Source organism: Salvelinus sp. IW2-2015, linkage group LG14, assembly GCF_002910315.2.
Source record: "Salvelinus sp. IW2-2015 linkage group LG14, ASM291031v2, whole genome shotgun sequence".
Classification (NCBI taxonomy): Eukaryota; Metazoa; Chordata; class Actinopteri; order Salmoniformes; family Salmonidae; genus Salvelinus; species Salvelinus sp. IW2-2015.
This window is the reverse complement of record NC_036854.1, coordinates 31,657,882-31,684,102: the sequence shown is the minus strand read 5'-3', so window position 1 is coordinate 31,684,102 and position 26,221 is coordinate 31,657,882. Positions and strand designations below refer to the sequence as shown.

The 26,221-nt window shown below is 44.2% G+C and overlaps 1 protein-coding gene across 1 annotated transcript; it reads right to left on the bottom strand.

Moving 5' to 3' along the window:
- Window positions 1-3,044: 3,044 nt before the first annotated feature.
- Window positions 3,045-25,973, bottom strand: tnk2a (tyrosine kinase, non-receptor, 2a). Its single transcript, XM_070446800.1, is given in 27 exon segments — window positions 3,045-3,198; window positions 3,200-3,241; window positions 3,793-3,909; window positions 3,911-3,972; window positions 3,975-4,521; window positions 4,636-4,686; window positions 4,912-4,932; window positions 4,934-5,049; window positions 5,052-5,147; window positions 5,286-5,330; window positions 5,439-5,530; window positions 5,763-5,957; window positions 6,093-6,187; window positions 15,300-15,446; window positions 15,522-15,648; window positions 17,500-17,681; window positions 17,888-17,931; window positions 17,934-17,982; window positions 23,297-23,370; window positions 23,582-23,645; window positions 23,815-23,831; window positions 23,951-23,968; window positions 25,586-25,631; window positions 25,633-25,682; window positions 25,685-25,717; window positions 25,720-25,743; window positions 25,831-25,973. Coding segments are annotated over 27 exon segments (2,547 nt in total). The 5' UTR covers window positions 25,940-25,973; the 3' UTR covers window positions 3,045-3,114.
- Between the last annotated feature and the right edge of the window lie 248 nt (window positions 25,974-26,221).

Below are 26,221 nucleotides of genomic sequence, written 5' to 3'. Positions count from 1 at the left end.
CTCAAACACACACACATGAATTAACACTCTCTCTCTCTCAATAACTCACCCTCAAACACACACACATGAATTAACACTCTCTCTCACTAACTCATTCTCAAACACACACACATGAATTAACACTCTCTCTCTCTCAATAACTCACCCTCAAACACACACACCGTGCAGTCTGAACCTCCCTGTAGATAGGTAGGTCTGTAATATGGTGTATGGCTGCTCCAGAATGTTTCATGATTATCATCATTATTATCACTATTCACACACACGCACACAGTTATCATCATGTTAAATCTTCTGTATGTTCCACACCATAAAACACTATACTGTATACACAACGTTTTACTAAACTTTACACTTAAATACTTAATACGTATTATACCATTTTTACTTTGCAATCGTACTTTGTATCTAATATACAACATTATTATCATACTTTACAATGACACATATCTGTGCAGAACACTTCATCTGGACTCATTGTCTGTAGTGTTGTAGTAGTCATGAAATAAAACAAAGTATAATTTTGTATCCCTGATATACATATCATTAACAGCATGAGCATCTACAGTAGCTATCAACACACACACACATATGTACGCACACACGCACACGCACACACAAAAGATCTGGAGTAATTAAAGTAACATAAATAATCCTTAAATATCCAAACAATAAATATTCATACTTCACATTTGATCCTGTGAGCAAATATAACTAACAATGATTAACAGTGCTGTCAGAAAGTGTTCATACCCCTTGACTTATTCCACATGTTGTTTTTACAGCCTGAATTCAACATATATTTAAAAAAAAAAAATATCACCCATCTACACACAATACCCCATCATGACAAAATTAAAACATGTTTTGAGAATTTTTTGCAAATTTATAGAAAATTAAAAATAGAAATATGGAATTTACATAAGTATTCCCACCCCATGTTAGAATCACTTTTGGCAGCGATTACAGCTGTCAGTCTTTCTGGATAAGTCTCTAAGAGCTTAGCACACGTGGATTGCACATTATTCCTTAAATTCTTCAAGCTCTGTCAAGTTGGTTGTTGAGAGTGAAAAACGCAGCAGCGTTGCAGTTCTTGACACGAATCGGTGCGCCTGGCACCTACTACCATACCCCATACAAAGACATTTCAATCTGTTGTCTTGCCCATTCACCCTTTGAATGGCACACATACACAACCCATGTCTCAATTGTCTCAAGCCTTAAAAATCCTTCTTTAATCCTCTCATCCCTTTCATCTACACTGATTGAAGTGGATCTAACAAGTGATATCAATAAGAGATCATAGATTTCACCTGGATTCACCAGGTCAGTCTATGTCATGGAAAGAGCAGGTGCTAATAATGTTTTGTACACTCAGTGTATATTTGGCCTTGTGTTTTAGGTTATTGTCCTGCTGAAAGGTGAATTTGTCTCCCAGTGTCTGTTGGAAAGCAGACTGAACCAGGTTTTCCTTTAGGATTTTGCCTGTGCTTCGCTTTATTCAAATCAAATTTGATTTGATCTTTGTATCCTAAAAAAACTCTAGTCCTTGCCGATGACAAGCATACCCATAACATGATGCAGCCACCKCCATGCTTGAAAATATGAAGAGTGGTACTGTGTTGTGTTGGATTTGACCCAAACATAATGCTTTGTATTCAGCACATAAAGTTAATTTCTTTGCCACATTTTTGCAGTTTTCCTTTAGTGCCTTATTGCAAACAGAATGCATGTTTTGGAATATTTTTATTCTGTACAGGCTTCCTTCTTTTCACTCTGTCATTTAGGTTAGTATTGTGGAGTAACTACAATGTTGTTGATCCATCCTTAGTTTTCTCCTATCACAGCCATTAAACTCTGTAACTGTTTTAAAGTCACCATTGGCCTCATGGTGAAATCCCTGAGAGGTTTCTTTCCTCTCTGGCAACTGAGTTAGGGAGGACACCTGTATCTTTGTAGTGACTGGGTGTATTGATACACCATCCAAAGTGTCATTAATAACTGCACCATGCTGAAACGGATATTCAATGTCTGCTTTTTTTTCTCCATCTACCAATAGCTGCCTTTCTTTGCAAGGCATTGGAGAACCTCCCTGGTCTTTGTGGTTGATTCTGTGTTTGAAATTCACTGTTCGACTGAGGGACTTTACAGATAATTGTCTGTGTGGGGTACAGAGATGATCATGTTAACCACTATTATTCAACACAGTGAGTCCATGCAACTTATTATGCGACTTGTTAAGCAAATACATTTTTACTCCTGAACTTATTTAGGAATTCCATAACAAAGGGGTTGAATACTTAAGGACTCGACACATTTCAGCTTTTCATTTTTAATTAATTTGTAAAAAGTTCTGAAAACATAATTCCACTTTGACATTATGGGGTATTGTGTGTAGGCCAGTGACACAACATCTCAGTTTAATCCATGTTAAATTCAGGCTMTAACACACAAAAAACGTGAATAGGTCAAGGGGTGTGAATAGTTTCTGAAGGCACTGTATCTATATAATATAACAATATAATAACTTAACTACTGAACATGCAGTATTGTGTTTCCCTCCGTAGGACTCAACCAGGTCCTACAGTCTCCAGCAAGGGACTGTCTGTTCTGAGACCCCCCCCCCCTCTCTGTGAGCTTCTAGTCTCCAGCCTTAAATTGGTTGGCTTCACCTCATTGTCCGAGTTCTCTAGTATACAGGTGGCTGGTCTGTAGTTAAAGGTCTGTAGTAATAGGTAAAGGTTTGTTGTTTCAGGTCTGTAGTAATGAGGTAGCAGGTTTGTTTGTTTCAGGTCTTGTAGTAATAGGTAAAAGGTTTGTTGTTTCAGGTCTGTTAAGATAAAGGTCCTGTTAGTAATAGGTAAAGGTTTGTTGTTTCAAGGTCTGTAGTTAAGGTCTGTAGTAATAGGTAAAGGTTTGTTGTTTCGAGGTCTGTAGTTAAAGGTCTGTAGTAATAGGTAAAGTTTTGTTGTTCAGGTCTGTAGTTAAAGGTCTGGTAGTAATAGGTAAAGGTTTGATTTCGTTTCAGGTTCTGTAACGTTTTTAGAACAGTAGGTCTGTAGGCGTTAAAGATCAGTAGTTTTAAGTTGTAGGTCAGTAGTCCTGGAGTCTGTCTCAGCCTACTTTTCCACAAGAGTCCAGTAGCATGGTGCTTGCCTGTTCTAGTTCCACTGTGCAATGCTCTAGAACCTCCTGGCAACTCTATTCTAGAACGCAGACCCAGCTGGAACAACTGTTCTACCTACAACAGAGAGATAAGGTGTTTAGAGAGGGAGAGGGAGAGAGAGAGAGAGAGAGAAAGGCAGATGTTAGAGAGAGTGTGTGTGTTTGTGTGCATGTAAACACACACACACACACACAATGTTTAAGCATCTCATAAGAAGTTCACGAATGTTCTGACATAAGCACAGTTGAATGCATTTCTGACAAAAGCACAAGGCACTAAGATTCGACAGTAAATACACAAAAGAGCACTTGAATGCATTTCTGACACAATAAACAAGTAAACACAAAGAGCACTTGAATGCATTTCGACACCATAAACAAGTAAACACAAAGGAGCACTTGAATGCATTTCTGACACCAATAAACAAGTAAACCACAAAGAGCACGTTGGAATGCATTTCTGAGGACACATAAACAAGTAAACACAAAGAGCACTTGAATGCATTTCTGACACAATAAACAAGTAAACACAAAGAGCACTTGAAATGCATTTCTGACACAATAAAACAAGTAAACACACAAAGAGCACTTGAATGCAGCCTCCATTGTTTCTGAACATCCTCTAACCTGAATGAGGCCGTTCTCCCGTTGCCTGCTGGAGCTGTAGTTAAATGTTGAGTCCTGTGGTTGTTGTTGTTGTTGGAAGGAGTTAGGCCTGGCCCCACCCCCACCTGGCTGCTGTTTGCACCATGGGTCGGACGGTGGCCATTTTGGTGGCTCCATACCTCCTTAAGTAGGCGGGCGTTCAGAACTCTGAGAGTTGTCAATAAATATTGACAGGCCACGCCCCTCAGAGAGGGGATCCAATGAGGAAGCTGGGGGAGAGGGCAGCACATAAGCATGGAGGAATAGAGGGAGGAGGAGGGAGGAGAGGAAGAGGGGGGTGGAGGAGATTAGAGAGCCGAGAGGACCAACAACCCCATATAGTCCAGTTCTCTGACGAGGAGAGAAGGAGAGGGAGGAGGGGGGAGACAAAGGGAGGAGGAGAGAGGGAGACAGAGAGGGGAAGCACTAAGGAAGGGGGGAGGAGGAGCGTGAGGAGGGCTGAGAGAAGGCGTGGTCTCTCGTGGAGGGATCTGAGGGGCGTGTGTTTTCCCTCTCACATAGGGAAACGCGTTTTGGAGGAGCGGAGCGGTGGATGGGGGAGCGTGGAGGTAGCATGGGTCTGTCCTCATAGGAGGAAGAGGAGGGGGAGGAAGGTAGACTCGTGTCTGTAGGCAGGGGCCAGGGAGAGGGGAAGGGGGAGGAGGGAGGGAACGGCCAGCTGTCATGCGAACCACGCAGCTTCACCATCACCTGCAGGTCAGCAGGAAGAGAGAAAAACAACGTTAACAACTCCAGACTCAAAATGACTAATGTGGTGTGTCGTCTGTGTCTGTGTCCTCTGTGTGTGTCTGTGTGTGTCCGTACCTCTCTCTGCAGCTCCTGGAACAGATCAGCTGACTGGTTAAGCCCCTCCCTCTGCATTATGTGGGCGGAGCCAAACAATCCCCTCTGGCAATCCAGTGATAGATCGAATCCCTGGTCTGCCAATTGCCCTCGGCCTCTGTGGCAACCTCGTCGTAGGCAGGAAGAGGGAGGGGCCAGTCCAGGATGGAAGGAAGGTCTGGAGGGAAGAGGAAGAAGGTTATTTTGCCTTCTGTTGTGTGGTGTGTGTATATATCCTGGTCAGGGTGTTGCGTGTACCTGGAGTGTGTCCTGGTCAGGTGTGGCGTGTCTCAGTGAGAGGGGGCGCGTGGCTGAGCTGAAGCTCGTCATCGGTGAAGTAGATGAGCGAGACTTCGCTTTTGGCCGAGCCTCCAACCCTGGACCCCATCCCGCCCGGCGGAGTTTAAGGCCCATAGCCACACCCAGTTTTTTCAGCCCCGACGAAGCACCTTCATATTCATCATCATCATCTAACACAGAGTCATAGAACGGCTCTACACACACACACACACACACACACACACACACACACACACACACACACACACACACACACACCGTTATCATCAATCAGAGAGTCATAGACAGCTCAACATATACAGGTAAATACACACTCAGCATGGGAGACGTACTCTTGATCAGGACAGCAGGCTGGGGAGGACGAGGAGGAGGCTTCTCTGAGAGACAAAAACAGAAAGAGGGAGAGACTTTATGAATGAATAAAAAGGTAGGAAGATATTTGTAAGGAGAGAATAAATGTGTGTTAGTTTGTGTAGCCTACTCACTCCTGGTGCGGCTGGGTAGTGTGGTGGGCCGGGCAGTGGAAGGATCCATTCCCATAACATCAGGGGGGTCCATGGGGTTTCCCAAGTACAAGCTGAGGGGGGTAGAGGCCAGGGATGTAGTGCAGCGTAAACACAGTACTTCAAGTTGTCTTTATAAAACTTACATGACATGCATTTTGCTCTTTGGGTTCTTTTCCAATTGGTTCCATTGGGCCTGACATCTAAAGAACAAGAGCACTACTGACAGGGCTCTGCTGCACTCCAGTGGTCAGGCACTGTACTTGCAGGTAACAGCCAGGAATGTGTGTGTGTGTGTGTGTGTACCTGTCTATGCGGTCAGCGTGCCCCCAGCTCCTGTGTGGGTCAGTGTCTCCGTGTCCAGTGTGAATGAAGGAGTGTGTGAGMGGTCTGCTGATGTCTTGGGCCGACAGGCCGCTGACRGACGTGACCACGTGGCGAGGAAACTGTCCCACGCGCAACGTCCTTCTGTTCTGACCTCTCCACCAATAGAGTTCTGCTCTGGAGACACAGAGACACACACTGATATGATTCCCTATTGCACATTACAGAGAAGGATATATGTTCTTCATATTAGATATCTATCTGCCTTTCTGAATGATGAATCGTTCTTCTTATACACACACACACACTGACCTGCCCTCAATGACAGTGATGATGTCATTCATGTTGATCTGAAGTTTGTCTGGTTCTTCAAAGTCCTGCAGTGATCTCATGTCTGTAGGCATGGTCTACACACACCCACACCCACACCCACACACACACACACACACACACACACACACACACACACACACATCATGATTATGACTACTAGGCGGAGAATGTCATGCGCTGTTTTCCCAGACACAGATTGATCCGAATCCTGGACTAAAAAGCATGATTCTACATGGAATAATTTTACAGGACTAGGCTTAATCTGTGTCTGGGAAATCTGCCCCAAGATTTATAAAACCAACATTCATTTTTCCTTTGCACCTGCAGTCTTGCAATCACTCGTGTACCTACAGTGCTCTCTGCTGGACACTTGGTGAACCATGCCATGAATGTGTATTCTAGTGATGCACAGTTCACCTGTTTGTTCACCTGCACCCACAATTGCCCGACTATATGTGATAGTGAAGATCTGAGGCCAGCACCCGACCCGCTAAAATAGAAAATGCTCTGTACAGTCAGAGATGGAGTAACATTTGGACAGGCCTGTCTATAGATAGACCTGTGTTTCGGCTTATCATTTCAGACATTTTGGTAGACTGTTAGTTAGTCAACTTGTCTACAATCAGACACATGCGGCTTCACTACTTGTTAGCCATAGGAGGCGCGTGAGTTTCAAGTTTGGGGAAGCAAATTACCATAAAAATGCACCCTTACAATAAAACGTTCCATGCATCATCACATCCCATACATCATCACATTCCATGCATCATCACATCCCATGCATCACATCCCATACATCATCACATCCCATACATCATCACATCCCATACATCATCACATCCCATACATCATCACATCCCATGCATCATCACATCCCATACATCATCACATTCCATGCATCATCACATCCCATGCATCACATCCCAACATCATCAACATTCCAGCATCACCCCCCTTCACATGCCCATGGCATCATCACATTCCATGCATCATCACATTCCATGAACCATCACATTCCATGCATCATCACATCCCATGCATCATCACATCCCATACATCAGCACATTTGCAGACTTATGCAAGCCTACTATTCCTAATGTGATAGTAGATTGGATTGTAGATTGGATTGTCCTAATTTAGGCTAATAATATAACTCAATCATTGTTGGCCAAAAATGCATGTCTGAGCACGTAGTGGCGAAGAGTGACCTAAGCTATAGGCTATATCAGAGACGCTTCTTCTCCTTTCTTTGCACAGGAAAAATGTGGCCTTTTATAAACACATTTCATGCAACTCTACTACACTTTATATGACTGGACACATTGTGACTGGACACAATCTTTTTTTAATATGACAAAAAGTACAGGGTAGTCTTCTCTGCGAACACTGACAAACAAATGAATAAAAACGATGCTGTCTGATCTATTAAATCGGCCAACGACAAGGGGAGACACAATTACAATATGATGTCCCTCTAACCTTGTCCAAACAAAAACAGTTTAAGTGGCACTGACCCAACAATGACAAAGAGTGAAAATGCGCACCAGGGATACGGCCAGTGCTCTCTGCGGGTGCCAATAAGATAGGCTATACCGTTCGCTCAATTCATTAGAGAATTTTGATAGGCCTAACTAAAAGACAGATTTTAGTATTTTTTTGTCTTCTCTTTACAGCAATAGTCATTTGCTTTGCAAACTATGTTTTTATATTTTGAAATAATGCGATATGCCTGGCTGGGCCTCTCTACTTTTCACTGACAGTCGCAACTCAACAAACATCTATTTGGTATTTACCGCGCAGCCTACCCAAATTGCAGGCCCTTCCTATCCTTTTTGGCCAAATCATTCTTTTTGGTGTAGTAGCCTATTTTGAATGATTTGATTTATTTTTGTAAGCTATAGACAGGAGTAGGATAATTAGGTTATAGAATGTCTTAAATCGATAGAATGAATAGTTCAATCTAGTTTTCTCTCGTACAACAAGGTTTAAGGGCCAGGGAGAAAATGCAATAAAACGGATTATTGCAACATTTTCACAACATCAGTTTGACCGGTTTTAAGGAAATGAAAAGCTGCAAAAACTACCTAACATGTTTCTGATAAGATTTCAGTTCTGTTTGGATGCATATTTTATATGGTTGAAATACTATCAGCCTTTATGATGCTGATAAAGATAACACCTTTACACACAGTCCCTAACCACGCATTCATTCTCTCCAGAAATCTCCACTCCTGTTTTACATTTGATGTATCATTTTAGTGCAAGAAATGCTTAATTCTGCAGGAGTTAATATTATATTAGACTATGTGAGAGGTTATAGACCTACAGTCCAGATTTCAGGCTACTGTTCCATTTAACCCATCTGAACAGTAATTTCGAAGTCCCCGTCCTGTGACTGTTGAATTTGTATAGCGCCTCACAATCATCACACATAACATAGTTAGCACTGCTATTATCCTCTTTTTCCAATTCACCAAATCTTTACCAAACATTAGACTACTGGTCTGGCCCTCCTTCTATTTATTTTCAACTCTCCATTTCTCAGATTTTCTCTTATTGAATTAAACTCCGACATTGTCATTTTCTCCTCAGTGGATCGACGTTAACCTTTTCTAGCCAAGTTCCCAAAAGCATTTGGCGATTGGCGTGTATTTGGCGCGCTACAGTTAGGCCCTAAAGTTTAGGCTGCACACTAACTCCCTAACTCGGGATGAAAATAATGTAGCCTATAGATATGAATTGCACAAGAGTGAAACATTTATGTTTTTTTAACGCATAGTTTTCTCTTTATTCAACCCGCCCGCCAACAACCCGCCCTTCATCCACACAATATTTCATGACACTAAACTAGGGTGACCACATTTAAAAGACCTAAATGCGGGACAACAGGATGATTTTGCGGGACATACTCAGGACAGTGTAGCCTCCATAAAATTAAATAATTTGGCAGCACCCTCTATTAATCCCCTTCAACAACAAGTTAGTAGAGCACTGCACGGGCATGAATTTTGAGTCCGAGCCCCAGTGGTGTGTATTCATGGATGCCAAGGGAAGACAGGCTTCCCCAAAACATTTACCAATAAAATAACAAAACAAAACATAAAATAATGTATATTTCATCTCTCTGTTTCATCATTTTCCTTCAATTCGCAGGAGGCTGGATGTATCTCACCGGAGAAAGCATGCGAGCAAGCGAAACAGCACGTCTCTGTCTCTGTATGTGTCGCCCATCTATCTGATGCTGTCTGGTCAAAAAAAGTATGACATTGTTGCCGCCCGTAGCATTGAATGCAAGGGAACCCAGCGAGCATTTGGCCTCCCTTGATAAAAAAGTATAAATTAATAGCAAATCAGCACTGAGCTAAACTGAGTGAGCTCAACTGTGAATGGTCCTGGCGCAACAACAAAAAAGTGTCAAGGGAAGCCTGTTTGGATTTGTCTTCACACCAATCACATTGAGAGCAAAACATCATTTACAGAAAAAACTTGAATTATTGCATCTTGTTGTGTTGTTGTCCTCCGGTGGCTAGCTAGTTAGCTAAAATGGTCCCTTTCCTAAATGAGCCTGGACAGCCACATCATATTTAGCTTACGTTGATTGGACTAAATCGTTTTTGGTATCTTTTAGTTGTTGCTGTATTAGACTAAGCGGAGGTGATTTGATGATGTTGAAATGTTGAAGCTGAAATGGTGCTGGAATAGTGGAGGCAGCTCCTGTTTTCTTTGGGACTTGCGGTAACTCTCCGTGGTTCTAAATCAATAGTTGTATAGTGGTCCGAAAATGCCGGAAACATGAACTTTCTCGACTGTTTGTCACATGCAATGTGGTTTGTGGACTTCACTGGACAGCGGTTGCTCTCTGGTTTTGTGATGAAAGAAAGGTGTGGTTGAATTTATTCTGCCACTGTGTCTTCTTATGGTCTCGGCCTTAGGCCTATACATCACGGTCGCACGGGTTATGAACTAACGGGTTACAGAGCAAACAATGCAATTAGGTTGTAATATGGCAATTTTTTCCCCTGGTTTGGCTTCCCCAGTGATTTTACCCACACACCGCTACTGCCCTGCCTGTACCCTAGTTATTGACCGAGCCCTGTCCATACCCTTTTTATTTTACCTTTATTTTACTGGGCAAGTCAGTTAAGAACAAATTCTTATTTACAATGACAGCCTAGGAACAGTGGGTTAACTGCCTTGTTCCGGGGTAGAACGACTGATTTTTACCTTGTCAGCTCGGGACTCGATCTAACAACCTTTCGGTTACTGGCCCAACACTCTAACCACTAGGCTACCTGCCGCCTGGAGTTACCCTAGTTACTGATGAAAAACAGGTCCTACCTGCTCTAACCCAATGTAAAATGTCAGGGTTCGTCAGGCTCGGGTCGGGTAGCAGAGTTCTATAAATTAGGCATACTTACTTAATTTCCAAAATAGGCCATCATCACTATCCATCGTGAATGATAATTATTCACATTTTACCAGTGAAACGTCCAAACTCCATCTGCATGCCAATCATTTAATCTCAAATCAGTTTCATGTGAATATGCATTTATATTGTCTTAAATTACTTTTTTTGTGAGCAGATTAGAGCAGATGGTGTTAATACACTACACTGAAGTAAAATATAAAACGCAATATATAAAGTGTTGGCCCCATGTTTCATGAGTTGAAATAAAAATCACAGATATTTACCATACGCACAAAATCTTATTTCACTCAATTTTTGTGCACAAATTTGTTTCCATCCCTGTTGGTGAGCATTTCTCCTTTTCCAAGCTAATCCATCCAAACTGATTAAACAGCATGATCATTACACAAGTGCACCTTGTGCTCGGGACAATAAAATACCACTTTAAAATGTGCAGTTTAGTCACACAACACAATGACACAGATGTCTCAAGGTTTGAGGGAGCGTGGAATGCCCACCACAGCTGTTGCCAGAGAACTGAATGTTAATTGCTCTACCATAAGCTGCTGCCAACATCGTTTTAGAGAATTTGGCAGTACGTCCAACCGGCCTCACAACCACAAACCACGTGTAACCACGCCAGCCCCGGACCTCCACATCCGGCTTCTTCACCTGCTGGATCATCTGAGGGGGGTTGGGGGGTGCTGAGGAGTATTTCTGTTTGTAATAAAGCCATTTTGTGGGGAGAAACTTCTGATTGGCTGGGCTCCCCAGTGGTTGGGCCTGTCTGCCAAGTGGGTGGCCTATGCCCTCCAAGGCCCACCCATGGCTGCACCCCTGTCCAGTCATGTGAAATCCATAGATTAGGGACTAATGACTAATGAATTTATTTCAATTGACTGATTTCCTTTTATGAACTGTAACTCAGTTTAAATCTTTGTTCAATATACAGTAAATAGCCTTCCTGTATTTTGTTTCATTCTAAGCATATTTCTGCCTAGTGGCGCACYCTGTTGAGTTTTGCCGGCATGAGAATTTCTGTTTTACTATAAGCTAACCATTCCTAAAATCTCATAAGAAATGACTAATGTGGTGTTCTTGCTTTAACAATAATGGTATAGGCTACTATGCTATTATATTTGAGTCTGTAATGTAGTATACTAATTAATCATTATGTGATCTTGCAAGACATTGATTCAGGTTTGAATGAGCACCATAGTGCGAACTGGCAGAGCGATGCTCTGGTGCGTTTCGGCAGCACTACACCGCTGCAGTCCACTGCACCCAACAGGATAATTGAAGCGCACCTAGCCTACTCTTTTGCCTCACGCAAAATGTGGTGATGCAGAAACTAGAGACCACATGTGTGGCTGTTTTTTGGAACATTTTGGAATATTTGGCCAAGAAAACATTTCTGGTTGGTCTCAGGGATTGTAAAACAGTTAGGATGGGATGGGAGGATGGGAGGATGGGAGGACGGGAGGACGGGAGGATGGGAGGACGGGAGGATGGGAGGACGGGAGGACGGAAGGACGGTGAGGACGGGAGACGGGGCTGGAGAGACGGAGGGACGGATGGAGGGGCGGGGAGGAGACGGAGAGGAGGGAAGGATGGGAGGATGGGAGATGGGAGGATGGGAGGACGGCGAGGATGGAGGACGGAGGATGGAGGACGGGAGGATGGGAGGACGGGAGGACGGGAGGACGGGAGCCTTTTGTTCAAATGGAATTGAGTGAAGTAGCTCCAGCTTCAGAGATCTTTGCAGTTCGTTCCAGTCATTGGCAGCAGAGAACTGGAAGGAAAGGCGGCCAAAGAAAGTGTTGGCTTTGGGGATGACCAGTGCAATATACCTGCTGGAGCGCGTGCTACGGGTGGGTGTTGCTATGGTGACCAGTGAGCTGAGATAAGGCAGAGCTTTACCTAGCAAAGACTTGTAGATGACCTGGAGCCAGTGGGTTTGGTGACGGATATGTAGTGAGGGCCAGCCAACGAGAGCATACAGGTCACAGTGGTGGGTAGTATATGGGGGTTGGTGATAAAACGTATGGCACTGTGATAGACTACATCCAGTTTGCTGAGTAGAGTGTTTGAGGCTATTTTGTAAATGACATAGCCGGAGTCAAGGATCAGTAGGATAGTCAGTTTTACGAGGGTATGTTTGGCAGCATGAGTGAGGGAGGCTTTGTGGAGAAATAGGAAGCCGATTCTAGATTTAATTTTGGATTGGAGATGCTTAATGTGAGTCTGGAAGGAGAGTTTACAGTCTAACCAGACACCTAGATATTTGTAGTTGTCCACATATTCTAGGTCAGAACCGTCCAGAGTAGTGATGCTAGTCAGGCGGGAGGGTGGAATCGGTTGAAGAGCATGTACTTAGTTTTATTGGCATTTAAAAGCAGCTGGGAGGAGTGTTGTATGGCATTGAAGCTCATTTGGATAACAAACGAGGCTATATATAACAAGCGAGGCTATATACAGGGGGTACTGGTACAGAGTCAATGTGCGGGGGCAACGGTTAGTTGAGGTAATTGAGGTAGTTAAAGTGACTATGCATAGATCATAAACAGAGAGTAGCAGGAGCGTAAAAGAGGGGTCTGGGTAGCACTTTGATTAGCTGTTCAGGAGTCTTATGGCTTGGGGGTAGAAGCTGTTAAGAAGTCTTTTGGACCTAGACTTGTCACTCCGGTACCGCTTGCCATGCGGTAGCAGAGAGAACAGTCCATGACTAGGGTGACTGGAGTCTTTGACAATTTTAGGTCCTTCCTCTGGCACCGCATAGTATAGAGGTCCTGGATGGCAGGAAGCTTGGTCCCAGTGATGTACTGGGCCATACGCATTACCCTCTGTAGTGCCTTGCAGTCGGAGGCAGTGTAGTTGCCATAACAGGCAGTGATGCAACCAGTCAGGATGTTCTCGATGGTGCAGCTGCAGAACCTTTTGAGGATCTGAGGACCCATGCCAAATCTTTTCAGTCTCCTGAGGGGGAATAAGCTTTMTCGTGCCCTCTTCATGACTGTCTTAGTGTGTTTGGACCATGATAGTTTGTTGGTGATGTGGACACCAAGGAACTTGAAGCTCTCAACCTGTTCCACTACAGCCCCGTCGATGAGAATGGGGGCGTGCTTGGTCCCCATTTTCCCCATTTTCCTGTTGTCCACAATCCTCTCCTTTGTCTTTATCACGTTGAAAAAACACACACAATAGCACAATTGGTTACGGGATCATAAAACGGCAGCCATCTCCATCATTATTCATTATTATTCATGAGAGCTAGTTTCATCATAGCGCTTGATGGTTTTTGCGACTGCACGTTTAAAGTTCTTGAAATGTTCCGCATTGACTAACCTTCATGTCTTAAAGTAATGATGGACTGTCGTTTCTCTTTGCTTATTTGAGCTCTTGACATAATATGGACTTGGTTTTTTACCAAATAGAGCTATCTTTTGTATACCACCCCTACCATGTTACAACACAAGTGATTGGCTCAAACGCATTAAAAACGAAAGAAATTCCACACATTTACTTTTAACAAGGCATATCTGTTAATTGAAATGCATTCCAGGTGACTACCTCATTAATCTGGAGAGAGAGAGAGAGAGAGATCTCGTACAACGCTGTGTACTACTCCATTCACAGAACAGCGCAAACTGGCTCTAACCAGAATAGAAAGAGGAGCAAGAGGACAAGTACATTAGAGTGTCTAGTTTGAGAAACAGACGCCTCACAAGTCCTCAATTGGCAGCTTCATTAAATAGTACCCGCAAAACACCAATCTCAACGCCAACAGTGAAGAGGCGACTCCGTGATGTTGGCCTTCTAGGCAGAGTTGCAAAGAAAAAGCCATATATTTGACTGGCCAATAAAAATGTAAGATTAAGATGGGCAAAAGAACACAGACACTGGACAGAGGAACTCTGCCTAGAAGGCCAGCATCCCGGAGTCGCCTCTTCACTGTTGACGTGTACAAGATCTTCAGTTTCTTGGCAATTTCTCGCATGGAATAGCCTTCATTTCTCAGAACAAGAATAGACTGATGAGTTTCAGAAGAAAGTTATTTGTTTCTGGCCATTTTGAGCCTGTTATCGAACCCAGAAATGCTGATGCTCCAGATACTCAACTAGTCTAAAGAAGGCCAGTTTTGTTGCTTTTTAAATCAGGACAACAGTTTTCAGCTGTAATAACATAATTGCAAAAAGGGTTTTCTAATGATCAATTAGCCTTTTCAAATGATAAACTTGGATTAGCTAACACAACGTGCCATTGGAACACAGGAGTGATGTGCTGATAATGGACCTCTGTACGCCGATGTAGATATTCCATAAAAAATCTGCCATTTCCAGCTACAATAGTCATTTACAAAATTAACAATGTTTACACTGTATTTCTGATCAATTTCATGTTATTTTAATGGACAAAAAATGTGCTTTTCTTTAAAAAACAAGGACATTTCTAAGTGACCCCAYACTTTTGAACGGTAGTGTATATATATATATATWTTTTTTTTAATCATAAGCGCAACGTGACAGCAAGAAACAGGTTGGAATGTGTCTGAAATACGTTACAAATCAACTGTATTTTCAAAATTAGTGGTGTTTGAATTTGTTGATAAATATACGAGACAAGATTGTTTTGTTGCGGGACAAAGGGACAAAATATGGGACTGTCCCGCACAATCCGGGAGATGTGGTCACCCAACCCTAAACCTGCCCGCACCGCGGATATAACTGCGGAGACTGCGGGTTTTGAGTCAACCTGCACATCCCTAGTCTGGTCCCTACCTCCAATAGAAAGTCTCTGAGGGCGGTGAATGTTGGTCTGTCATCAGGCTGAGGGCTCCAGGTCTGCAGCATCACGTTGTAAACATCCTGGGGACAGTCTTCTGGCTTCACCAGCCTCTCCCCCTCCACATCCACCTTATGGAGAATCTACACACACACAAACTTATCAAGCACTACCGACAGACACTCATTGTGTGTGTATGTGTGTGTCTGTGTATGTACCTGGCTGCCATTGAGTCCTAGCCATGGCTCCTGTCCGTGTGTAAACATCTCCCACAAAGTGACTCCAAACATCCAAGTGTCTGAAGCATGAGAGAAACTCCTGCTCCTCAATGACTCTGGAGCACACCTAGAGAGAGAGAGAGAGAGCGAGAGAGAGAGAGAGAGAGAGTTAGACAATGAGAGAGAGAGACAATGAGAGAGAGAGACAATGAGAGAGAGAGACAATGAGGGAGAGAGTTAGACAATGAGAGAGAGAGACCCACACCACAAAAGAGAGACAGATCTTGATAATGGACCGTCTGTACGGCGATGTGTAATATTCCTATATCTGCCATTTCCAGCTACAATAGTCATTTACAAAATTACAATGTTTACACTGTATTTCTGATCAATTTCATGTATTTTAATGGACAAAAATATGTGCTTTTCTTTAAAAAGGAGGCATTCTTAAGTGACCCCAGACTTTTGAAGGTAGTGTATATATATATAATATTTTTTTAATCATAAGCGCAACGTGACAGCAAGAAACAGGTTTGGAATGTGTCTGAAATACGTACAATCAACTGTATTCAAAATTAGTGGTGTTTGAATTGTGATAAATATACGAGGACAGATTGTTTTGTGTGCGGGACAAAGGGGACAAAATATGGGACTGTCCCGAAATCCGGGAGATGTGGTCACCAACCCTAACCTGCCCGCACCGCGGATATAACTGCGGAGACTGCGGGTTTTGAGTCAACCTGCACATCCCTAGTCTGGTCCCTACCTCCAATAGAAAGTCTCTGAGGGCGGTGAATGTTGGTCTGTCATCAGGCTGAGGGTCCAGGTCTGCAGCATCACGTTGTAAACATCCTGGGGACAGTCTTCTGGCTTCACCAGCCTCTCCCTCCACATCCACCTTATGGAGAATCTACACACACACAAACTTATCAAGCACTACGACAGACACTCATTGTGTGTGTATGTGTGTGTCTGTGTATGTACCTGGCTGCCATTGTATCCTAGCCATGGCTCCTGTCCGTGTGTAAACATCTCCCACAAAGTGACTCCAAACATCCAAGTGTCTGAAGCATGAGAGAAACTCCTGCTCCTCAATGACTCTGGAGCACACCTAGAGAGAGAGAGAGAGAGCGAGAGAGAGAGAGAGAGAGGGAGTTAGACAATGAGAGAGAGAGACAATGAGAGAGAGAGACAAGAGAGAGAGAGACAAGAGGAGAGGTTAGACAATGAGAGAGAGAGTTAGACAATGAGAGAGGAGTTAGACAATGAGAGAGAGTTAGACAATGAGGGAGAGAGTTAAACAAACAATGAGGGAGAGAGTTAGACAATGGAGAGAGAGAGTTAGACAATGAGAGAGAGTAGACAATGAGGAGAGTAGGAATTTAGACAATGAGAGAGGAGTTAGACAATGAGAGAGAGTTAGACAATGAGAGAGAGAGTTAGACAATGGAGAGAGAGAGTTAGACAATGAGAGAGAGAGTTAGACAATGAGAGAGAGAGTTAGACAATGAGAGAGACAGAGAGAGAGAGTTAGACAATGAGAGCGAGAGTTGAGCACATTGAGAGGAGAGTTAGACAATAGAGCGAGAGACAATGAGAGCGAGAGTTAGAGCAATGAGAGAGAGAGTTAGACAATGAGAGGGAGAGTTAGACAATGAGAGCGAGAGTAGAGCAGTATAGAGCGAGAGTTAGACAAGTGAGAGAGAGAGTTAGACAATGAGAGAGAGTTAGACAATGAGAGAGAGTAGACATGTGAGAGAGAGACGATGAGAGAGAGAGACATGTGAGCGACGAGAGAGAGAGGCAATGAGAGAGTTAGACAATGAGAGAGAGAGACAATGGGGAAGAGAGGAGAGAGAGGCAATGAGAAACGAGACACATATATAGAGATGGGGGGTAAGGATAGAAACAGATCATATTGTTTAGTACAGGATCATGCAGTGAGAATGCACACACACCCACACAGTCACCAACTCACCATGCAAAGGGCACCTTGTGGCCCTCCTCCATAACGTATGTATCCTGGTGTGATGGCAGTGCTCTCATCAGGCCAAAGTCACCAATCTTCACCATCTCATTGGTTGACAGCAGGACGTTCCTCGCCGCCAGGTCTCTGTGGAGGAATCGCCTCTGTTCTAGATATGCCATGCCACACGCCACCTACACACACACACACACACACACACACACAACACAACACACACACACACACACCACACACACACACACACACACACACAACACACACCACCACACACACACACACACACACACACACCCACACACACACACACACCAACACTTAGCAGATGTGAACTAACTAGCTATGAGCACTAGCTAATCATGTAGTAGCTTCACACACTGACCTGTACAGCGTAGCCACAAAGAGAGGAGATGAGGATGTGTCCTGTCGCTTCCTCAGACGATCCAACAGAGAACCAAGAGGAGCCAGCTCCGTCACCTACACACACGTTAGAGATACATTAAGTAATACCATGATGGTAAGTGTGTGTATGTGTGTGTGTGTATGTGTGTTTATGTACGTTTGTGTATGTGGTATCTGTGTGTGTGTGTGTGTGTGTGTATCTGTGTGTATATGTTTGTGTTGTGTGTGTGTGGTGTGTAGTGTGTATTGTGTGTGTGGGTTTATTTTTGATGTGTTTGTGTGGTGTCTCTTATTGGTCGCTATCTTATGATTTGGGAGTGTGTATGTGTCTATGTCTGTTTGTTGTGTGTATATGTATGTGTGTGTGTGTGTGGTATATATATGTGTGCCTGTTGTGTGTGTTGTGGTGTTGTGTGTTGTGTGGTGTGTGTGTGTGGTGTGTGTGTGTGTGTGTGGGTGTGCTGTGTGTGTGTGTGTGTCACCATCTTCATTGGGGTGGTGTGAAGCAACCTACTCCATATGTAGGCTGTATGTAGGTCTGTGTTTGTTGGTAGGAGTTGTATGGCGTCACGTGTGGTTTTTGTTCTTTCGGTATTTGAATTTAGTCTCATTAGGGTGGACCCCTTGGTCAGTGTTCTCTAACACGCTGTTCTGTCTTCTAAATCTTCACTGCTACTGATGCTGTATGAGAAGAAGTGGTATCAGAGGGTAGGGATGGGGAGGTATAGGAGTGAGGGATGCATTATGGTGTAGAGGGAGTGGTTGGTAGGTGTTTGATGGAATGTGTAGGATGGGGACAGTGGATAGTGGAGAGGGAGGGAAGGAAAGAGTGGGAGTGGGAGGTGTGGATGGGGAGTGTGAGTAGGTGTGTAGGGACAGTTATGGGGATGATGTGTGTAGGTGAGGGAGAGAGGTGTGTGAGTGGAGGAACTATTTTTGGTTTTGAGTGGTGTGGAGGATTGGGTTGAGGATGTATGAGGTGTAGTGTTTGAGGTGGAGGTATGGAGAGGGAGGTTTGTACTGAGGAGAATGGGAGGGAGGCAAGAGGAGAGGGTGGAGTGATTGTTTGGAGAGGAGGGATGGAGGGTAGAGGGAGGGACGATCGTGAGAGGAGGGGAGGGGAAGTATGGGAGAGGTGGTGGAGGTGTTGTATGTGAGTAGGGTGTGAGGGGAGTCTTGTGGTTGTTGTTGAGAGAGGGAGGGGGAGGGGGGAGGTGGGTGATGGTGGGGTGAGGGGACAGTGCGGGGTAGGTGGAGGTGAGGTTGGGTTGGGTGTATGATGGGATGGGTGGGAGGGGTGTGGAGGTGTGGGGTGGTGGAGGTGTGGTTGTGTAGTAGTTGAGGGAGTATGGTTTTAGGATGTGGGGCTTTGGAGGGAGGGAGGGTATGGGATGGAGGCTGTAGAGGGAGGTGCATAGGAGGTCGAGGGAGGGGTTGTGGTGGGGTGATGGGGATGGAGTATTGTGGAGAAGATCGGAGGGAGGATGTGGAGGAGGCGTGGAGAGTGGGTAGGGTGGGGAGGGAGGAATTGAGAAGGGTATTAGGGTTGTTGGGATTTCGGAAGGGTCAGATGTAGTATGGGAGGAAGAGGGTAGGGGTTTATTGGTGGGTGGAGGGTAGCGGGAGAGGGAGTGGCAGGTGCGTGGGGAGAGGGTAGGTTGTGTGGAGGAAGAGGGAGGGAGGGATCGTGAGGGGAGAGTGGAGGTGTGTGGAGGAGAGTAGTGTACGGAGCAAGAGCCGGAGGGAGAGGGAGGGACGGACTCGGAAGGTAGAGGGACGTAGGAAGAGGAGGGAGGGAGGAGGGATAAAATCGTCCCCTATTGTGGTCAAATATTCAAATAACTATATTTTGCCGGTTTCCCTAGGGCGCAACACACACACACACCCACCACAAACACACACACACATCACACCACACACACACAGTTCGAGCACATCTACATTTTTGGTTTGATTTGTGGTTTTGTTTTGGGTTGGTTTGGCTCTATCACTAGTTTTTTTTGGTGTTTGGCACACATCATACACACACACCACACAGCTATCATCACAAGGCTTAATTAAAATGGTTTTGGTTGTGGTTGCACACAGCAGGTGGTGTTTTGTTTGTTTTCCGCTATGATCACACATTCCAATTTGTCCAGTGGTTCAGTTCCACTTCTCTCTTTTCTCTGACGATTCTCCGTAAGGTTCGTTTCCTAGTCTGTTCACATGGTTGGAGGGCAGGAGTGGTGTTGCTGTTTGGGCCGCTGTAGCTCCGCCTCTCAGTGGTGATCAGGACACGTCAGGTGGCTTGCCGGTCCGATGTGTGTCGCGTTGTGTAGTCGGATCGCTGGATCGGGGGGGTGTAACGCTCGTTTAGAGCACGAGGGATCAGAGTAGAGAGTTAATATATGTCTGTGTTTTTGTATAAGAGACTCGGCGAGGTATGCCATAGTCCAATTATATGACTTCTTTGATGACTATACAATATTGTTTATCTGTAGTCACAGAGGATAAGTTTCGAGTTGAGTAGTTCAGTGAATTCTTTGAGTCAATTTAAAAGTAACCTTGAGTATATTGTCATATTACATTTCTAATATCATCACGAGATTCACCTGGTAGTTTTTTGAGAGTTTTGTGTTTGTCGAATCGCCCGGCCGGACTTGTTTGGGGTGCCGAGTCCTGGCGTTCTGGTTGGGTGGTTGGTTGTTTCGTTTCCTGTTTTTTGCTGGTTGGAAGGACTGTGTTGTTTGGTCACCTGCTGCGTTGTTGGCCTATTTGTGTGTGTTGACGGAGGCTCATGGAGGTTACTAGTTGGTTGTCTGTTGGCTTGTTTCAGTTGTTCGTTTATGGACTATAATATTTTTTTTTTTTTTTGGTTTTTTGGTGTTTTTTGTAACAGTAAGTCATTACATTGAATGTCTTGATTAGTTTACATACCACTCTTAGCCAAATACATTTTAAACTTCAGTTTCTCGGACAATTCCTGACCTGTAAATCCAGTAAAGTCCCTGTTTAGGTCAGTTAGGATCACCACTTTATTTAGTAATTATGAAATGTCGAATAAATAGTCGAGAGAATGATTTATTTCAACTGTTATTTTCTTTCAATACAATTCCCAGTGGTCAGAAGTTTACAATCCCTCAATTAGTATTTGGAGCATTGCCTTTAATTGTTTAAACATTCGGTCAAACCTTTCGGTAGCCTTCCACAAGCTTCCCAACAATAAGTTGGGTGAATTGTGGCCCATTGTCCTCCTGGCGAGCTGGTGTACTGAGTCAGGTTTGTGGATCTCCTTGGCCTTGCACACTGCTTTTCAGTTCTGCCACCAATTTTCTTCAGGAATTGAGGTCAGGGCTTTGTGAATGCGCCACTCCAGTACTTGACCTTTTCGTTGTCTTTAAGCCATAAACTTGGAAGTATGCTTGGGATCAACTGTCCATTTGGAAGACCATATCCACATAATTTTTTCCTACCTCAAGATGCCATCCTATTTTGTGAAGTGCAACCATCCCTCCTGCAGCAAAGCAACCCCACAACATGAGAGCTGCCCCCCCCGTGCTTCCGGTTGGATGGGTGTTCTTCGGCTTGCAAGCCTCCAACTTTTTCTCCTCGCAAACATAACGATGGTCATGTATGGCCAGACAGTTATATTTTTGTTTCATCAGAGCCAGAAGGACATTTCCTCTCAAAAAAATGACGATCTTTGTCGCCCGATGTGGCAAGTTGCAAACCGAGTCTGCTTTTTTTATGGCGGTTTTTTGAGCAGTGGCTTCTTCCTTGCTGGAGTGGCCTTTCAAGGTTATGGTCATATACACGACTTGTTTTACTGTGGATATAGGTACTTTTGTACCGTTTCTCCACATCTTCACAAGGTCCTTTCTGGTTGTTCTTGGATTGATTGCAACTTTTCGCACCAAGTACCTTCAATCTCTAGGAGACAAGAACGAGTCTCCTTCTGAGTGATATGACGGCTGCGTGGTCCCTGGTGTTTATACTTGCGTACTATTGTTTGAACAGATGAATGTGGTACCTCAGGCGTTTGGAAATTGCTCCCATAGGATGAACCAACTTGTGGGGAGCTATTCATTTTTTGTTCTGAGGTCTTGCTGATTTATTTGAAGGTAGGCCTCAAATAACATCCAGCAGGGTACACCTCATTGGACTCAAATGTGTCAATTAGCCCTAATCTGTCTCGTTCTTTGGTGTGGTTTTTCCTGTTGCTTGTTGGCCCTTTTTGGTGTGTTTTTTCCCCTTGTTACGCGATTCATTTCCACTTATATTCTGTATCCCACTTCAGTGGAGGTGATGCTTTCCAATCCTCGTGACTGTGGTTTTTACCATGCTTGGCGGAAATTGACGCCAGAAAATTATGTCAGTTGTTTAAGGATAAAAGACTTTCTGTTAGGCTAACTGAAGGCTAATTGACATCATTGAGTCATTGAGGTTGTTACTGTGGATTTTTGAGGGCTCTCTTCAACATAAATCAGCAAGACTCAGAAAAATGGAATGTTCCACAGTCTGGATTCATCCTTTGGGAGTTCCACGGCCTGAAGGTAAACCTTCATCTGTTCAAACAATAACGTGCAAGTATAAACACAATGGCGCAGTCTTGTCATATATCAGGAGGAGACTCGTTTGTCTCCTAAGATGAAGTACTTTGGTGGAAATGCAATCAATCCAGACAGCAAAGGACTTGTGAAGATGCTGGAGGAAAACAGTAAAAGTACCTATATCCACGTGAAACAAGTCGTCATTCGAGCTACCTGCAAGGCCACTAGCAAGGAAGAGAAGCGTACGCCTAACTGTCAAAACCGCAGAAAAAAAAAAAAAAAACAAAAAAAAAAAAAAAAAAAAAAAAAAAAAAAAAAAAAAAAAAAAAAAAAGAAAAAAAAAAAAAAAAAAAAAAACAAAAAAAATATAAAAACACAAAAAAAAAAAAAAGAAAAAAAAAAATTAAGAAAGCCGACTAGGTTTGCAACTGCACATGGGGACAAGATCGTTTTTTGGGAGAATGTCCCGTGGGTCTGACAGAAGCTCTAAGCCAGAAAACATAATTGATCGTGGAATTTTCCAAGCGTGTTTAAAGGCAGCAGTCAACGTAGTGTATTAAACATCTGGACCACTGGAATTGTGATACAGTGGAATTATAAGTGAAATAATCTGTCTGTAAACAATTGTTGGAAAATTACTTGTTGTCATGCACAAAGTAGATGTCCCAACCGACTTGCAAAAACTATAGTTTGTTAACAAGGAATTTGTGGAGTGGTTAAAAAACAAGTTTTAATGACTCCAACCTAAGTGTATGTAAAATTCCGACTTCAACTGTACATACATACATAACATACAACATACATACATACACACACAGTACAGCTAAGAGGGATTCAAACTCACTGTGTTGCTGTACCTTGCTCATCCAGGACTTGCGTTGTATAGGAGAGCTCTTCTCCTCTTGACTGCCTCCCAAAGCCTCCTCTTGTCCTGCAACACACAGAGAATACATAACACACCGTCAAGCCTCCTCTGGCCTGCAACACACAAGAGATACATAACACACCGTCAGCCTCCTCTGTCTGCAACACACAGAGAATACATACACACGATCCAGCCTCCCTGTCCTGCAACAACACAGAGATACATAACACACCGTCAGCCCTCTCGGCCTGCAACACACAGAGAATACATAACACACCGTCAGCCTCCTCTGTCCTGCAACACACAGAGAATACATACACAACCGTCAGCCTCCTCTGTTCCTGCAACACACAGAGAAATACATAAAACACACCGTCAGCCTCCTCTGTCCTGCAACACACAGAGAATACATAACACACCGTCAGCCTCCTCTGTCCTGCAACACACAGAGATACATAACACACCGTCAGCCTCCTCTGTCCTGCAACACACAGAGAATACATAACACACCGTCAGCCTCCTCTGTCCTGCAACACACAGAGAATACATAACACACACGTCATCCTTCTCTGGCCTGCAACACACAAGAATAATTACACACTGTCAGCCTCCTCTGTCCTGCAACACATAGAGAAAATAACAATACCCGTCAGCCTCCTCTGTCCTGCAACACACAAGAGAATACATAACACACCGTCAGCCTTCTCTGGCCGCAACACAACAAAGAATACATTACACACACTGTCAGCCTCCTCTGTCCTGCAACACACAGAGAATACATAACACACCGTCAGCCTCCTCTGGCCTGCAACACACAGAGAATATCATAACACACCGTCAGCCTCCTCTGGCCTGCAACACACAGAGAATACATAACACACCGTCAGCCTCCTCTGTCCTGCAACACACAGAGAATACATAACACACCGTCAGCCTCTCTGTCCTGCAACACACAGAGAATACATAACACACCGTCAGCCTCCTCTGGCCTGCAACACACAAAGAATACATTACACACACTGTCAGCCTCCTCTGTCCTGCAACACACGAAGAATACATAACACACCGTCAGCCTCCTCTGGCCTGCAACACACAGAGAATACATAACACACACCGTCAGCCTTCCTCTGGCCTGCAACACACCGAGAATACATAACACACACCGTCAGCCTCCTCTGGCCTGCAACACACAGAGAATACATTACAGACTGTCAGCCTCCTCTGGCCTGCAACACACATAGAATACATAACACACCGTCAGCCTCCTCTGGCCTGCAACACACAAAGAATACATTACACACTGCCAGCCTCCTCTGTACTGCAACACACATAGAATACATTACACAATGTCAGCCTCTGGCCTGCAACACACAGAGAATACATTACACACTGTCAGCCTCCTCTGTACTGCAACACACATAGAATACATTACAGACTGTCAGCCTCCTCTGTCCTGCAACACACAGAGAATACATTACACACACATCAGCCTCCTCTGTCCTGCAACACACAGAGAATACATTAGACAATGTCAGCCTCTGGCCTGCAACACACAAGAATACATTACACACTGTCAGCTTCCTCTGTACTGCAACACACAGAGAACATTACACACTGTCAGCCTCCTCTGTCCTGCAACACACAGAGAATACATTACACACTGTCGAGCCTCCTGTCTGCAAACCACAGAGAATACATTACCACTGCCAGCCTCCTCTGTCCTGCAACACACAGAGAATACATTAACACTGTAGCAACACACAGAGAATACATTACATACTGCACGCCTCTGGCAAACTGCCACTCCATCCCTGGTTAAAGGACAGAGAACAGAAAGGTGTAGAGGAGATGCAATAAGGCATATTATGACCTCGTTGTGATGTGTTATGACATCGTTGTGACTGTGTTATGACCTCGTTGTGACCGTGTTATGACCTCGTTTGACTGTGTTTGACGGCTCGTTGTGACGTGTTTGACATCGTTGTGACCGTGTATGACCTCTGTTGTGATGTGTTTATGACATCGTTGTGACCGGTTATGACCTCGTTGTGACCGTGTTTATGACCTCGTTGTGACTGTGTTGTGACGTGTTATGACCTCGTTGTGACTGTGTTGTGACCGTGTTATGACCTGCGTATGTGACTGTGTTGTGACGTGTATGATCTCGTTGTGATGTGTTATGCCCGTGTGCCGTTTGACCTCGTTGTGACTGTTATTACCGTTTCTGGAGGAATAGACTTTGAACTTTCCTTGATTTTTAAATATGATATACTTTACACACCTGGCCTCCCCATGCCGATCTTCTCCAGGTCTTCATTCTTGACGTTAGTCGAAGTGTGACAGGCGCGTCACGTTCAGCTCATCACGAATACGCAGGAATACTGCTGCAGCTGAACGTCTGTTAACAGATCTACAACCACTCTGTCCCCTCCTCGTCATCTACACACACACACACACGCACAGTCAATAAACTTACAAACAATCAACCAGTCTCTAAACAGTATATAAAATACTTTATACCTATACCATCTCTCTTCCCCTCTCTCCTTCATTAATCCCTCCTTCCCTCTTCCTTCTTTTCCTCCTCCTCTTCTCTCTCGTAGGACAGACGCTGGTACATAGAGTTCTCTGCCATGGCTGCTGCTCACCCCACACTCGTCCTACAATCTCTCCCTACCCTCTCTTCTCCTCCCTACCCTCTCTCCTCTCTATTCCTCCCTACCCTCTCCTCTCTATTTCCTCCCTTATTCCTCCCTCCCTCTCCTCTCTATTCCTCCCTACCCTCTACTCCTCTCTATCTCCTCCTACCCTCTCACCTCTCTATTCTTCCCTCCTCTCTATTTCCTCCCTCCTCTCTATTTTCCTTCTCTCTACCCTCCCTCTCTCTCTATTCCTCCTCCTCTCTATTCCTCCCTAG